Here is a 15,203-nt window from a genome sequence, read left to right as displayed (position 1 = left end):
CACGCTGGCTGCAGCTCCCCCTGTGCTTCTGTCAACCATGGAGTCCCCCAAGGCTCGGTGCTCGGTCCCCTTCTATTCACAATATACATCCTTCCGATTGGTGATATCATCCACAGCTATGGTCTCTGTTTCCACTCCTACGCCGACGACACCCAACTGTACATCAGCACAAAACCCTTTGCCCATCTCCCCCTCAGTCACTAATCAACTGCCTACACAAAATTAAAACCTGGATGACCGCCAACCTACTCAAACTAAACAGTGATAAAACTGAGCTCATGGTTGTGGCCCCCAAGGCACTGCTCGGGAAGGTTGGAGATCTGCTCCTCAACATCGACGGTTCCATCATCTCCCCATCCCCTCAGGTCCGCAACCTTGGTGTTGTCTTGGATTCAACCCTCTCATTTAAAAACCACATCAAATCCGTTTCAAAATCAGCCTTCTTCCACCTCAGAAATATTTCAAGACTCCGGCCATCACTGTCCGACTCTGTTGCAGAGAAGCTGATACATTGTTTCATTACCTCATCCTGGACTATTGTAACGAACTCCTGTCCGGGGTTCCCAGCAAAACCCTGAACAGGCTCCAGTACATACAGAACTCAGCTGCCAGGGTTCTCACACGCACCAAGCCCTGGCAGCACATCACCCCCACTCTCTTCAACCTCCACTGGCTCCCGGTCAAGTCCTGCATCACTTACAAACTCCTCCTCCTCACCTACAAATCCCTCCATGCCCTCTCCCCTCAGTACCTCACAGATCTCCTCCACCCATACATCCCGTCCCGCACCCTTCGATCCTCAGACTCTGGCCTGCTCTCCATTCCCCATTCACGCCTCCGCACCTTTGGGGACCGTGCCTTCAGTGTCGCTGCCCCCACCCTTTGGAACTCCCTCCCTGCAGAAATCCGCAACACCCCTTCTCTCAACATCTTCAAATCAACCCTTAAAACTCATCTGTTCAACATCGCCTTCCAACAATAACTCACCCCCCCCCCCCCACCCCACTTACACTTCCATTTCTGCCCCCTGTTTTATGTTTATGTTTATGTTTTTTAAGTTTTATGTCTTGTCCTTGTATGTTTTTTGTAAAGCGACCTTGAGGTTATGAAAGGCGCTATATAAATTCAAGTTATTATTATTATTATTATTATTACTTTGGCCTCAAGGCTTCTGGTCCCTAAGATCTTACAGTACCTGTCACTTTTAATGAGCCAATTAAGCTGTGTATCATACAGTACAAAGGGTTAGAGGGGGGAGCTGGAAATAGTAGTCTGTTCTTGAGACAGGCTCAATAAATAGAGGAGAATCTAAAATAAGACCAGTAATGCAGCAGAGTTAGTTTTTTCAGTTCCCTTTTTCACATTTCTTTATCCACATAGTCAGTGATACATTTTTGATAAAGCGAGTCAGACAGAGTGTTAGAGTAGGCGCATTGCAGCAGATGTACGTCATTGTTTAAGGCAATGGCTATGACAGCTCCAAGTCTGATCTGTGCAGAGCTTCAATCTGTACAAACACAACACAGTGTAACTTCATATGCTTGTTATTTTCAGCCCCGCACCCCCTCAATGTTGGGTCCAATTAAACCGCAGCTTGAATTGAGGTTTCGTGAAGCTTTTTGTTTCATTTTTGCCAGTGATAATTATAGAAATGCAATATTTCCTACTCCAAAGCTTCAGTCAGAGTAACAACCACTCCGGCTAGGGTTTTAAATGTGAACTCTGGGAGTTTACATGGATAGCAGTTAAACAAAGCAAACACATTTAAACTTTCTTGCACTTATTGCAGAAACACATAATCTTTCGTTCCCCACAGCTGTATTATTTCGCCATTCAGTTATGAAACAAGAATATGAACAATCAATATTTCGAGAATGTAAGGTCAATCCCACAACCTCTCAAACTGGCTGGACGCTGGAGAGCCTCGCATTTTCTTGTGTCAAAGCTCCATCCATTTGAAACCTCAAGAAAAGCAAAGGAGGCAGGTCAATTCATGACCAGAGGCAGATTTGTGCGGCCCTGCTTGACATTGAAATGAATGGGCAGCGAGTTTCTCTCTCACAGAGCCAGCAGAGGTAATAATCCGCTAACAGGAGACTCAGAGCCATGTCCGTCAACCTCAGCTCGTTCACACCCACTCAATCCTGAGAAGAGACTGCCGCAATACGTATTATACGCTTTGTGGGTGTTTTGGTGAGGCTTTATTTCATTGGACCTAATTGGATAATTAAAGGTCAAATTCAATTTGATAGCAATTAGAATCATTTAGTTGATTCCTGTGGAGGAGGTTTGTCAAGTTTTATTAAATAGCCTACTGTAAGTGACATCTTGGCTTGGGTTTGGAAACTGCCAATTTAAACTACAAGGATCCAAGGTTGTTGAAGTTAAGCCTGTACCAGGGACTAGTCAGAACATCTTAGCCTGTGCTGGATCAATTCCTGTATTTAAGTGCAACACATTGTTCAAATGACCCTTTAAATAGTTTTTTGATAAAGTATCACTGATTAAAGTGCTTAAAGTCTTTATATATTTACTTTTGCTGTTGCAGGGGGTTTAAGAGAAAAGACTGTTTCCTTTTTGCTACTTAAAAGTGTTTATTAGGACGTGCTGTATAAATAATAACAACTAACTAACTGGGACAATTATGTTTGAGAAGAGAATATGAATGATCTTGATGTGTTGTTTCTAGTCCCGAGACATTTATTAGAATTTTCCATTGTGAATAAGAACAAACCATTTGTATCTTTAAAAGACTTCATTTCTGTCATACCATCTCTGGGATCTGTATCGGTCGGCCTTATAGCCTGTTTAGGAATGTATTTGTCTGTCCATAATTATCAGCTGACTGGCAATATTGCTATCCCATTAAGGTTGTATTGGTGTAACCATGGTGATGCTGAATCAAACGCAATGGCTGTCCATAAATGTCATCCCGTGTGTTTCATCCAAGGCATCCATTCAGTGGTCTACTATAGCAGTGCAATGTTAAAGAGGCAGATCAAACAGATAGACATTTGACTAAATCCCTTTTTTGTTTTTATTCATCGTTTTACCTCGTAAATAATTAAATGAATAGAGCTGAGTAAAGGACATTTGGGATGAGTGTGGGTTTTTATGTGGGAAGTAGGGATGCTGAAAAAAAATTCTTTCTTCAGAATAACATGAGTTAAGCTTTTAGATACCTCTATTTTTAGAAAGTAAGAACAATTGGATAACTTCTAACTTGAAATGTTTTACTATTGTGCACCCTAATGTTGCATAGCATTATCTGAAATTGCTTTTTTGCCTTTATTACAACAGCTAAATATTGTAAAGGGAGAGAAACATACACAAAGGCAGGCAGGTGGAGATTGCTTTCTTCTGAGAAAAAATATCACCTTTTTGAAAAAGCAGGAGTCAATATTGCAAGAGTATTGTGTTTTGAGTTGTAACCCTGTGGCGAAATACCATTTGATTGTTTAAAAACTGTAGTACAGCTGAAGCACACTAATCCGTTCCTCCTTCTCACCTTAATGGATTCTCTGCACCCTTTTTATCCGTCTGCACTCGCTGGGTATTCAAACCAATGTAAGCACTTTGTTCTGTCATGGTGCCTGTGGAAACATTCACAGCCTTCTCCTTCATGTTGTGCATCCCTGCATGTGTGCTACTCTGGAGATAAGTAGCCCTGGACAGCAGAGAATGAAGACAAGTAAAGCGCTGAGGTTGACATGGCTCTGAGTGGAAGCTTAAAGCTTGTGTGTGTGTGTGTGTGTGTGTGTGTGTGTGTGTGTGTGTGTGTGTGTGTGTGTGTGTGTGTGTGTGTGTGTGTGTGTGTGTGTGTGTGTGTGTGTGTGTGTGTGTGTGTGTGTGTGTGTGTGTGTGTGTGTGTGTGTGTGTGTGTGTGTGTGTGTGTGTGTGTGTGTGTGTGTGTGTGTGTGTGTGTGTGTGTGTGTGTGTGTGTGTGTGTGTGTGTGTGTGTGTGTGTGTGTGTGTGTGTGTGTGTGTGTGTGTGTGTGGAAGGAAAAGGGGAAATGTGTACCTTATTATTATTTCTATTGTACGTGCAGTCAAAGATAAAAAATGGTTTTGTCTCCGGGGAAGTGAATGTGGCTTCCCAGAGTCCCTGCTATGGGAAAGAGAAAACATAATCGCATTTGCAGTGCTGTGTTAGCTACAGTATGTTTTTGCTTTGGTGTGGGCAGCCTGCATTAGGCGTCATTTCCTCCATTAGCAGTGTGTGCTGTCATCCGTGCTACATTAACACCATGCTGTTGCCTCTTCCTCAGCTTTCCAAACACACTAGAGGAGATATATTCATAAATGAGATGTGTGGCACGAGCTTGTTAGCCATAACCTTAGCCAACGACCATCCCTCTGGGGCTGAAAGATGCCGGAGAAAGGCCGTTAAAAAGGAGGCAGCCGTTTTGGTTATTCTTGACTGAAGCCTGGGAGGGAAGGCTACAGACTGCAGGGGCCTCAGTGCAGAGGGTTCAGAGTGATGCCTTAATGTGGTACACACTCACAAACCTCCACAGATCCTTGAAAGCAGGTCTACTGTACCAGGTGGAAACCCCAGGATTCAGTAATGGGACATCCCTGATGAATCGCTTGTCTCACAGCCCGCAGTGTTTTCCTGAATGAGACCCCAACACCAGCGGGGGGTGAATGGGTTTTAAATCACCTGTCCAGCCCCCCTGCACTCATACAGCCTCTTTCCCAAGATAATAAAGTGCAGAAGAAGAGGCTCCAAGGTGATTTACTGAATGTTAAGCTTTAAGTCAACCTGCTTTTTAACTTCCTTATTAATAGTTTTGGTCTTTGCTTATTTTTTGCAATTTATTTGCTCCACCCAGGAGAACTGAGTCATATTTTCTGGAACGGTTTTGCTATTTCAGTCAGACAACTCACGTGTTTCTTAATATGTTTATTATAGCAGCATATAGTTTGAGTTTGGCGTCTAGGCTCGGGCCTCATCACTCCACAGATTTACAAAGAACATTGAGTGATGATTAGATAACTATCCCCCGAGCCTACAGGTGGAAGCTGGGGTGGTGGGGGGGGCAGGCGAGCAGCAGCAACATGAAACACAGCAGCAGGAACATGAACGCAGCAATAGCAAGTGAACACAGCAGTGGCAGCAGCAGCATAGCAAGGCAGAGGCAGGAAGACCTGGCAGCTTAAATAGAGCGGCATGTTTAGGAGAATGTGTTTGGTTGGTTGTAAGAGGGACGAGGTGCGTCACGTGTTAATGTATCATTGGTGCTCGAGTTGACTGCCTGAACTAGCTCGCAGGCTTCGCCCCATTCATTGTTATCTTTGAATTGGTCCCCTATAAATGTAAATACAAATATGAAAAACCTGTGACATCTGAAGTTTGTGTGTGTTTCACCCTTTTATAAAGTACATTTTTACAAGACCATAATCAGTTTTTCACTGTCCTGCTGACACGATAACTCTGAGATAAACGGACTCTGGGTTCATCCAATTTATATGTGACAGGACCCTCGAAGGGAGTTGCACTGTGTGCTCACTGGTGTGAAAAAACAATGAATGTACCATTGTGAGTGTCTGATAAGCCTGACAAAACCAATTAGTGAAGACCTCACTCATGTGTTGGAAAGGATTTAAAACTAAGATGTGGTTGCTTTCTCTTTTCCCCTCTTAGATACTTGGATACTGCAATGGGAAATCTCCTAAAACTGTAATTTCAGAGCTAATTAAAGCAAACTTGCCAAAGGAAGGTTATCCTTCAAAGCTGATTTCGCACCTCTTACAAAGTGGGATTTTCCTCAAGGATATCAAAGACATTAATTATCATACATTTTTGCTTGGCTGCTATTTTTCATGTTTTACCTTATAGCAAAAAAAAAGGTAATCAGTATTCTTGGTTGGTGCTGTAGAACCTGGGGATGTTTATTGTGATAAATAAAACATTTTGATGTACTTTTACATCAAGAACAAAAATCTACATCTCGCTGCTAGGGATGATTTTAAACTCAAGGGATCCTCGAAGGAACATCTGCATGCTGACATAAGTCCTTCTGTGTGTATCTTCTGAAGGAGTTATCTGTATAGCTGTTTATCCAAACTACTCTCTTGTTCACTTATTCACTTCTCCCTATAAAAAGACACTTGAGCAGATCATTAATGAGCAGTAAAACAACATTATAGGCCACTACTAATCATTCAAATGTTGTGTCATCATTGTAAATTAGTACTATAACTGTCATCTGTAAAACATGGAGCATGCACTCTAGGCTTGTTAACAGGAAGTAGTGCTGACATTTTCACATTGGGATAAAATGGTAGACTAAAAGTGAAATATAGTGATAGTGAATAGGGATTGATTTTGGACACATTCTGACACTGTTGCCCCCTCGGACAGAATTAAGGGTTGATCTTGTGCCTTTTTCAGTTTGACGTCACATTGGAAATACGCATTATCACTCTATTGGTCATTTTATATACTAAACAATGTTTTAATAAAACAATAATCAATAGAACAATCGATAAACAATATATTTAGCTACAGTTCTACTATCTTCTAAACCATGATATTCTGTATTTTTCCCCAGATATTTCGATGGCCCATTGCCAGCAGGCTGGATGGAAACGAGATGCTGGAAATCCAAGTGTACAACTACAGCAAAGTCTTCTCCAACAGGTAAGCTCGTTCTGCTCCCAGCTTGTTCCTAAACCACATTTACCTCACCTACTGTAACAGCATTTCAGTTTGTGACTTCAGGCCCCTTCCTGCCTTCCCGTCACAGCCTGTGACCAATTGAAACCGACACACGGTGCATGTTTCTCAAATGATAAAGAGATTGAACTTGTATTCCCTGAGAGCTTGTTCTAAATTGACTCAATTGTGTGTGTAACGAGTGCAAAACCAAGGAGAGCGCCATGAGTGAGTGTCATGTCTTGAGCCGAGTGAGAGTAATGAAACTGCATTAGATCCTGAGTCCTTTTTCAATTCTCCTAACAATGGAGTAAGGAGCTGGGATGGGATCACATCTTGAATGCATCATATGCTTTCACTAATTGCCGTGTGTGTTTGGTTTATTACTGGTTTGTTGAATAAATACAATTCAGACAAATGTACTGTAATTGTTTTTATATTTTTACTGACGTATCTAAAGCGGAACCATTTACAAGTCTTACATTAAAGACCAGAATGCTTTTGAGCACTGTAATAACCTGCTTCAAGCACTCTAATGAAATCATTTGTGTTGAGGCAATAGCAGAAAGTGGCTACATAAGTCATTTCACTTTATTCCTTCTTCTCATCATGTTGCTTTTTCTTTTTTTTATTAATCTTAGTTTGCCTTGCAGTGTTTTTGCTCTGGTGTGTCCTGGTCTGATGAAGGTAGTCTGGAAGCCTGTCCGTAAAAAATCCAATCAGATGAATTCAGCTCCTGACTTTAACTTGATGTCCAGACTGAGGACACATATGTCGCCCACACACTCATTAGTATGCTTGACTGTGTGTGTGTGTGTGTGTGGGTAGTGATGTATGTGTTTGTATCAATGTCTTTGTGTTTTTTTTTCTGTGTGACCTTATCTGCTGTGTGTGAAAGCATGTGTTGTAGGTGCGGACACATTTCTCATCCCGTCACAAATTAGACACGGAGCTAAAAGCTGCTAACAGGTGTGCAGACAGATGTTGTATCAGTTCTGTGTCAAGGCAGCTCTAAACTGCCATCGCGATTTTTCTGGTGCCATTGTGATGAAGAGGGAACAGAAACAGGACAGCTAAACATGACAATTCAAAGAGTGCACAGAGGATGCATCTGATGACTCTGTCAATCTCCCCTCACTTTTTATCCAGCCCTACCAGCAGGTCCTTTTTCAATTATCCTGTTGAATATCTCAACATCTAATTGATTGATGTCCACAACATTGTTTTCAGACATCCCAGTGGACGAATCCTGTTGAATATGGTGAACCTCTGTCTTTTACTCTAGCGCCACCATGAGGTTGAAGGGTCTGAAAGTTAGCCATAAATTGGCCACAGACATTCATGTCCTCCTTGGGGTTAAAACTTAGCTGACTTCTATTTGGTCAAAATCTCAATGTGTCATATACCTTGGTTTATGACCCAATATCTGCAAAACGAATGACCTATATATCAGCCTCAGCCTTACTGCTGTGTAATGCCAATTAGCAAATGTTAGCATGTTAAGATGCTGAAGTTTTATTTAGGACATTTCTATATTACATGACATGTTACTTGTTAGACGCTTTTATCTAAAGCGACTTACATACTCAATACTGTGGGCAATTCCCAGAGGAGCAATTTGGGGTGAAGTGTCTTGCCCAGGGACACAACGACATGCTGACTGCAGAGGGGTTTGAACCTGTGCCCCCCCTGATCCGAACACCAACGGACTAACCCACTACGCCACTCGCCTCCCTATATCTATCTAATTGGCCTGGTCTACTTTTTTCATCACAAAAATTGTGGATTCCAGTTTTTCATCAGAGAGGTAATAAGCAAGAAAAACAAGGGGGGTTAATGGTATCTCTATTTATACCAGATGCAATTGTTTCATCCGCTCACTGCTGGATAACAACTAAGCCTCACATGCACAGGGGGTTACAGCATAATGTTATACACCTAAAGAATCATGTTCACAAAAACAAGTACTCTCACATGCAAAGACACTTACCCCCCCCCCACACACACACACACACACACACACACACACACACACACACACACACACACACACACACACACACACACACACACACACACACACACACACACACACACACACACACACACACACACACACACACACACACTGCACAACACAATGCAACGCGGCACTCATTTACAGTAAGTGGGTAAATAATTCAAGATGAGTCATAGCTTATGTTGTTCTCACACCTGCTCCATATGTCCACACACAGCATCATTACCAAGGTAACTGATCTGCTTCATCACTGTCTGCACCAACTCACTGTAGGGCCAGTGTATCACACCGTGCGACCACAAGTGCGATCACATTACTACGACACAAAGGAAGTGCGATGATGGGGGGGGTGCTCGCTCACTGTGCTGCAGTGGCATATTGACCGTGTTTATGAACTGTTGTCCGCGGAGGCTGAGAGATATGCTTTTGTATTCTGCACGCTGCGGAGTACAGCACGGCGTGTCAGTTACTGGCCACTGGAGCAAAGAGGAGGATATGTCATTGTTTATTCAAGGTCTTCAACCTGATGTCTGTGGCTCCCAGAGGGTCCAAAGAAGAATATCTGGGGTCCTTTGAATAAGAATTGGATATTTTGTTATCCATGTTTTGCAGTAGTGGCCTGCATGATACCTTTCCAGAGTGATCACAACATGTCTCCCATTGCTCTGCCAGGTTACAGAGTCTGATAAGCCTTAATCCTGGGATGCATAGTACAGTATATTATTATTTTCAAATTAGGATGCTAAACATAAATTAACACATGCATTATAACAGGATTGTGGTTCTTCTTTCCCACTGCGCTTTCAAATTCAGACTCCCAAACTTATCAAAACTACACAAAAAATCCATCCATTACAGATCCAAATCAATATTTTTTCTCCAACACCCACTGCTGTACTTCCATAACACAAGTAAGGGAGCCATCACTAGATCAATTTGACACTTTTCCAGTACCGCCTTACAAAAACAATTATAGTCTGATATCCTTCTTTTACACATTTTTAAACAAGATGCCATATCACGTTTCAAGCAGGCTAGCATCAGCATGTGATGGAGGGATATACCTGGAACTGATTCAAATATCATACACCATCTTGCTCTCTCCACCCAAGTCCTCACAACTGTAAGGTTTGTGTAGCTGTTTTGGTTTTGTTTTTTTATTTGAAGTGGACCTATCATGCTATATTTGAATAATATAGTGTAGGACCATACCTATATAAGGCATATTTATACTTTTTTCTTTTCAAAATACCAAACAGATCATGCATTTTAGCCATGCCTCATTTCGCTCAATTTGCACTTTTTTTTTGCTCTGCTCTGCAAGGGCAGATTCAGTGAGAACAGCACCATCTACAGGCCTGGCATATGTACTACAGCGTCTCCAGCGCTTTCGAACGGCAATGGCAGTGGCTGTCTCCTCCTGATTGGTGGAGTTGGCCCAATAGCCGTAGCGCCATCATCCTGACGTCAGGACAGTGTTCAAATCTGGATCAGTTTTTATCAGATCCGTTGCAGCCCCTTTTTTAGAGATTTGGGTATGGAGGAAAATAGAGAGGGTTGTGTTTTCTGACACTTGGTGAGTTCCCTGGAACACCGGGAACACATATTCATGTATAAAAGACGTACAAAAGTGCATTTTGCATGATAGGTCCCCTTTAATATTGCATTTTGATTCAGTCTTTTATGAGCTGCCCGGCAGGAACCTGCAGTAAGCCACTTCAAACTGAGACAGATTTAATTCAGCTTCCTGTATTCTACACTATTGGTAACACAGTTTACTGATTGTTTGTGAAACTCTTGCACACCACCCAGCATTATTATCAAACCAGGCTTGAATATTTAAAACTGAATTTGTTCTCTCCCTGCTGAGCGGACACAATACCTGACAAAAAAACATATTGATTCAAAACAAGTTTAAAAAAATTCTAGTGTTATAAGATCTGCCTTCTTCTGTGAAAGACACGTGAAATTGTGGAACTCTTTCACTCTTGTGATTCTGTTTTATCTTTATAAATGCCTTTGAGTTTTACTGCAACTACTTTCCTCTCAGGTAAGATAAAACGATTATGGAAGCTTAAGTGAATCTCCCCTCTTTCCTTTTCTGCTTTTGATCTCAGCAAAATTACAATCGTGCAATTTCTTTTATCGCCTCTCCGAGTTTCTGATTATCTTTATGGTTTTCATTCAGAGGAAATACAATTTTAGCCCGGCAACAGAGCCTATCTGACTTTACTGTTCGTGTACAGAGACTCTGCAATCAAAAGCATTAACCTGCTCCTCTGTTAGATGTATCTAGACTCTCTCATGCCTGACGCTTTGGAATGAGCACTGTGGGTTTGTACATTCACAAACACATTCTAATGTTGATTTGGATTCTGTAGTTCAGTGACATATGGTTGAGTTAGTCGTTTCTCAATAAGCAGTGCTGCTTATGACAATATTGGATTCCTATGTTATTATTATATATTTATTTTTGGATAAATGTGACAAACAACTCAATCTAATTGGCTTCATTTGGCAAAAACAGTCATTCCTTTCAGTTATTTTTTTTACACGCAATTTCTCAATTATTTTTTTCATTAACACTGACTATATCAACAAAAACAAATTGGCTTCCTAAAACGAATCACCGGAATATCACGACATGCTGAAGCTGGCATGGAAAACAAGTCTTAATACCTTTTTATATTGTTTGTGGTTACCAGTTTCCATTATGATTGTCTTTGTCCAGTTTTTGTGAAAGACTAGACTATTGATTGCGTTTATGTGACTCAATAGATATTCATGCTTGAACACCAATGAAAGACATGTTGGCTGAATGTTATTCAGCTCATATCAGTGTGAGTACACCGGTGGAGGGCAGTGCTTTGCTGAAGCTTCCCCTCCAACAAATCACACACACCTGGCAGCTGTAACATTTAATTTGTCCTCCAGCTGAGTCCCTGGCACCTGGGATGGATTAGAGAAACCTTGAGAACAATTCTATTTGACTTGGAACAAATATTTTACATTTCAAAGCTGTGCTCCCTTCTCTCCAAGTTCTCCTGAGCCAGAGAATCAGTCATAGTCACGCCTCGATTGGCAAAAGCAACTTGAGGCATGCAAAAAATGAATATGAATTGAAAGGGAAGGGAGTTGTGAATTATGAAGCAGTTGAAAGTAAATTGTTTTAACTAGAATCAATAATGAATGACACCTTTTTGAAGTGCTAAAAAGTGAGCCAGAACATGATAGCCCCTGCTCAGTTCAATTATTCAGCACTTGGACACATGTTACAATGGCTGAAAGGAAATGACCGGCCAATTTGACAGACATATTGATCTCCACTGTCCAGGGAAGGGAAGAGAGGATTATAGTGTGGCAGGTTGGTAATTCCAGAGATATTGCTCAGAGGTGCTGAAGTTCCTACTCTTCTTCAAAGAAAAAGTTGACTGCAAAAGAACATTAATATACTTACACACACTCTTTTTCAGTCAAGCCTTTTAAGTTGAGCAGAGAGAGATTCAGTGTGGGAGCCTGGCAGAAATACACCTCCACAGAGAAAGCATCTGTCAGCGCCTGAGGGGAAACCCATACTTTTTTTCTTTCAAAACCAGGACTCAGAGTTAAGTCAAGTTCTAGGTTTCTAAATGTACCTTATTATAAAGTTTTGAAGCTCTGCTGACAAATGTAGCCACACTTTCAACGGTAAGTTGGATTTATCCCCACCAATTCCAGAGGTGAGAAGACCTATAGGTGAGATGGAGATACAGAAAAAAGAAATGGAAAAGAAAATGAATTTACTGATAAATAAATAAGAGAATGTGTGATATCTGAAAGGATTTGACGTGCATTTCGACACTACAATGATTGCATTTACTGGAGAAAAAAAGCTGATAGTTGCTCACATTTTTAGGAATATCATGAACACAAGAGACTATCTAAAAATGTATTTCCTCTGGCACTGCAGGGACCCTATGCTTAGTCAGATAGGTGCAAGCTATCGTGAGCTAACGCTGAGACAGAAATTAAAACTCTTCCTGAACCATTTGAAGAAGCTTCTGATTTGGTGAACAGGTATCCCAAACAGCACATATTCAAATTGTCTTAAGTAGAAATCTATTTGAGTTGCGGCAAGTGTAGATGAGTATGATTTGCTTTTTCATTAAGTGAATCTAGTGAGAGTGAAAGAATACTAGCATGTGATAAAGAGCATATTTGTGCTCCGGAGCAGGAATACTTGTGTACTGCACTCATTCACTCCTGTCTCACTGACATGTCTATAGGGCAGTCGGGAAGCTCACATCGTTAGCTGCCATCCCTGCGGTCCTCTTCTATCTCTCTCTCTGTGTGTGTGTGTGTGTGTGTGTGTGTGTGTGTGTGTGTGTGTATGTGTGTGTGTGTGTGTGTGTGTGTGTGTGTGTGTGTGTGTGTGTGTGTGTGTGTGTGTGTGTGTGTGTGTGTGTGTGTGTGTGTGTGTGTGTGTGTGTGTGTGTGTGTGTGTGTGTGTGTGTGTGTGTGTGTGTGTGTGTGTGTGTGCCAAGTGGTGAGCTATTGATTGTATACCCTTGTTTTATGATACTATTTCTCCCTGCGGACTCGTATCCGGCACATGTGTGTTTTGTTGCTCCATTTAATTGTACACATATATTCTCCTGTCTGTAGCGTAGGAATTCAAAATAAAACACATTATACTGTATATGTATATTTTCACTCCATGTGTAACCATGTTGTGTGAGCTAGTGACTAATAGAGCACACATTACTTACTCTATGTGTGTGGTTCAGAGTGGGCTGCGCTGCATGTGGCTGATTGCTCAGCTGTTTTGGGGGAAACTTTTTAAATTATTCACCAGCTCTAATTGGCTGGCTGAATGGGGGCTCTACTGTTTTTTTTTTCCACTGTCATGTTCTATGAAGTTCCTTAGGTGGCATCGAAATGAACCTTTCGACTAATGATCCTAAATACTGCAGTCAAAGAATAATTTCCAACCATGAAACAAAAGTCTCCTGAGCCTCAACTAAGTAATTATTTTATTCCAAATTATAATGTTTCCCTAATTGGTTATATATCCAATACATTTAAGTCATTCTTGTTATCATAATTAAGACTTGGACATTGATACAAACCACATTTACATATCACAAACTGGTTATAATAAATAATATATCACAATAACTTATGATTTGTGACCATAATTGTCGATCGTTATTTTTATCTTGCATTGCTATGTGTATGTATCTTAAAAGGCCAATTTAAAGAAAAACGGTGAAATTCAAAATGCATTATTTTAGAAGTTTTAGATGATGTCTCTGCTGGCTTCTGCTAACTTTGAGATAAAAGGTGAAAACCTATTTTTCTTGCAATGAAAAGTCAACTTTAGAAAGTACAATTTCATTCAGTGTGCTAGATGGAACTGTGAGTCTTTATCCATTTATATATACGTGTCCTTGGTGGCATTGATTAGTGCTTAAGAGAGTTGGCTGAGAATTTCTGCCTCTTGCTGAAATGTGTTGAAAGCTTTAGAGAATTCGCTTTCTGAAACATTTGCAGAACAAAGAAGTGGAACAATTTGCTGCCAAATGGATAAACAAACCAAGTGAGATTCTCAGTAGGAAACCTAGGAAATGTCTCGTTACAGGGAAAAAGAGTAAATGTCTTTTAAGGTTAAAAGTACCTTGTGAAGTTACCTCCAAACAAACAAAAGAACTGCTTACCTTCAGCGTTTCTCAGACTTTTAACATCATGTACAAAATAAGGACATAAAATGAAGATGTTAGAGGAAAGAGATTGTTTTGAGTGACATACTGTATTTGGCTGCTGACACAGGCAGAGTAGCACTGTCTCAATGTCTGTCACATATCACCACCACCACAGTCTGTTCATGACTCTATCACTTACACTCTGTGAGAAGGAGTTGTTTGGACCTACGTACAAAAAGAACTATATGGCAGTAATAATAAGTGGGTCTGATAATGACAAAAAAGAGACTAATATAGACTATAAATGTACACAGAGGTAAACAGACGGGAGGAACAAAAGACACAATGTGTTGATGTCATGCTGTGTATTGATCTCTCTCTGTTGGTGTTTCCCTGCAGGCTGGTGGGGACTTTCTGTATGGTTCTTCAGAAGGTGGCAGAGGAGGGACACCTAGAGCTGACCGACACGCTCATCGACGATAACAACACGTCAATAAAGGTACAATTAACTAACCTACATTGAAGTATCAGCCCATCTATGAGGTTTTTTTTTTAAAAGATCTGGTCGATATCTCTGGAACTTTTGTAATGTGTCAATCAGAGTGATTTTGTGACTCCAAAGGAAAGCTATGTTGCTACGAGCTACGCATTTTTAAATTGATCATTTTCATCATAAAAACGTTATAAGTCAACCACATTTTGATTGGTATGACGGAAGCTTAAGTTTTAGAGTGGATGCTTCACATAAAAAAAATAGTGCCACATTTAGAGAAAGGATTAATGTTCTCGCTCCTGGGAATTGGTTAGATGGAGCAAACTCACCTGCAGGCATTTTTGCACC

At 40.9% G+C, this 15,203-nt stretch overlaps 1 protein-coding gene across 10 annotated transcripts in view; it reads left to right on the top strand.

Moving 5' to 3' along the window:
• Window positions 1-15,203, top strand: part of otofa (otoferlin a) — an 82,224-nt gene that overhangs the window by 16,980 nt on the left and 50,041 nt on the right. For all 10 annotated transcript variants that reach the window (XM_034143150.1, XM_034143149.1, XM_034143143.1 and 7 more), the window contains exons 3-4: window positions 6,558-6,646; window positions 14,762-14,861. In XM_034143150.1, coding sequence (XP_033999041.1) covers window positions 6,558-6,646; window positions 14,762-14,861 — 189 coding nt within the window. The remainder of the gene's footprint in view (window positions 1-6,557; window positions 6,647-14,761; window positions 14,862-15,203) is intronic.

This window comes from Trematomus bernacchii, unplaced genomic scaffold (genome assembly GCF_902827165.1).
Source record: "Trematomus bernacchii unplaced genomic scaffold, fTreBer1.1, whole genome shotgun sequence".
Lineage (NCBI taxonomy): Eukaryota > Metazoa > Chordata > Actinopteri > Perciformes > Nototheniidae > Trematomus > Trematomus bernacchii.
This window is presented reverse-complemented; position numbering and strand designations above follow the sequence as displayed.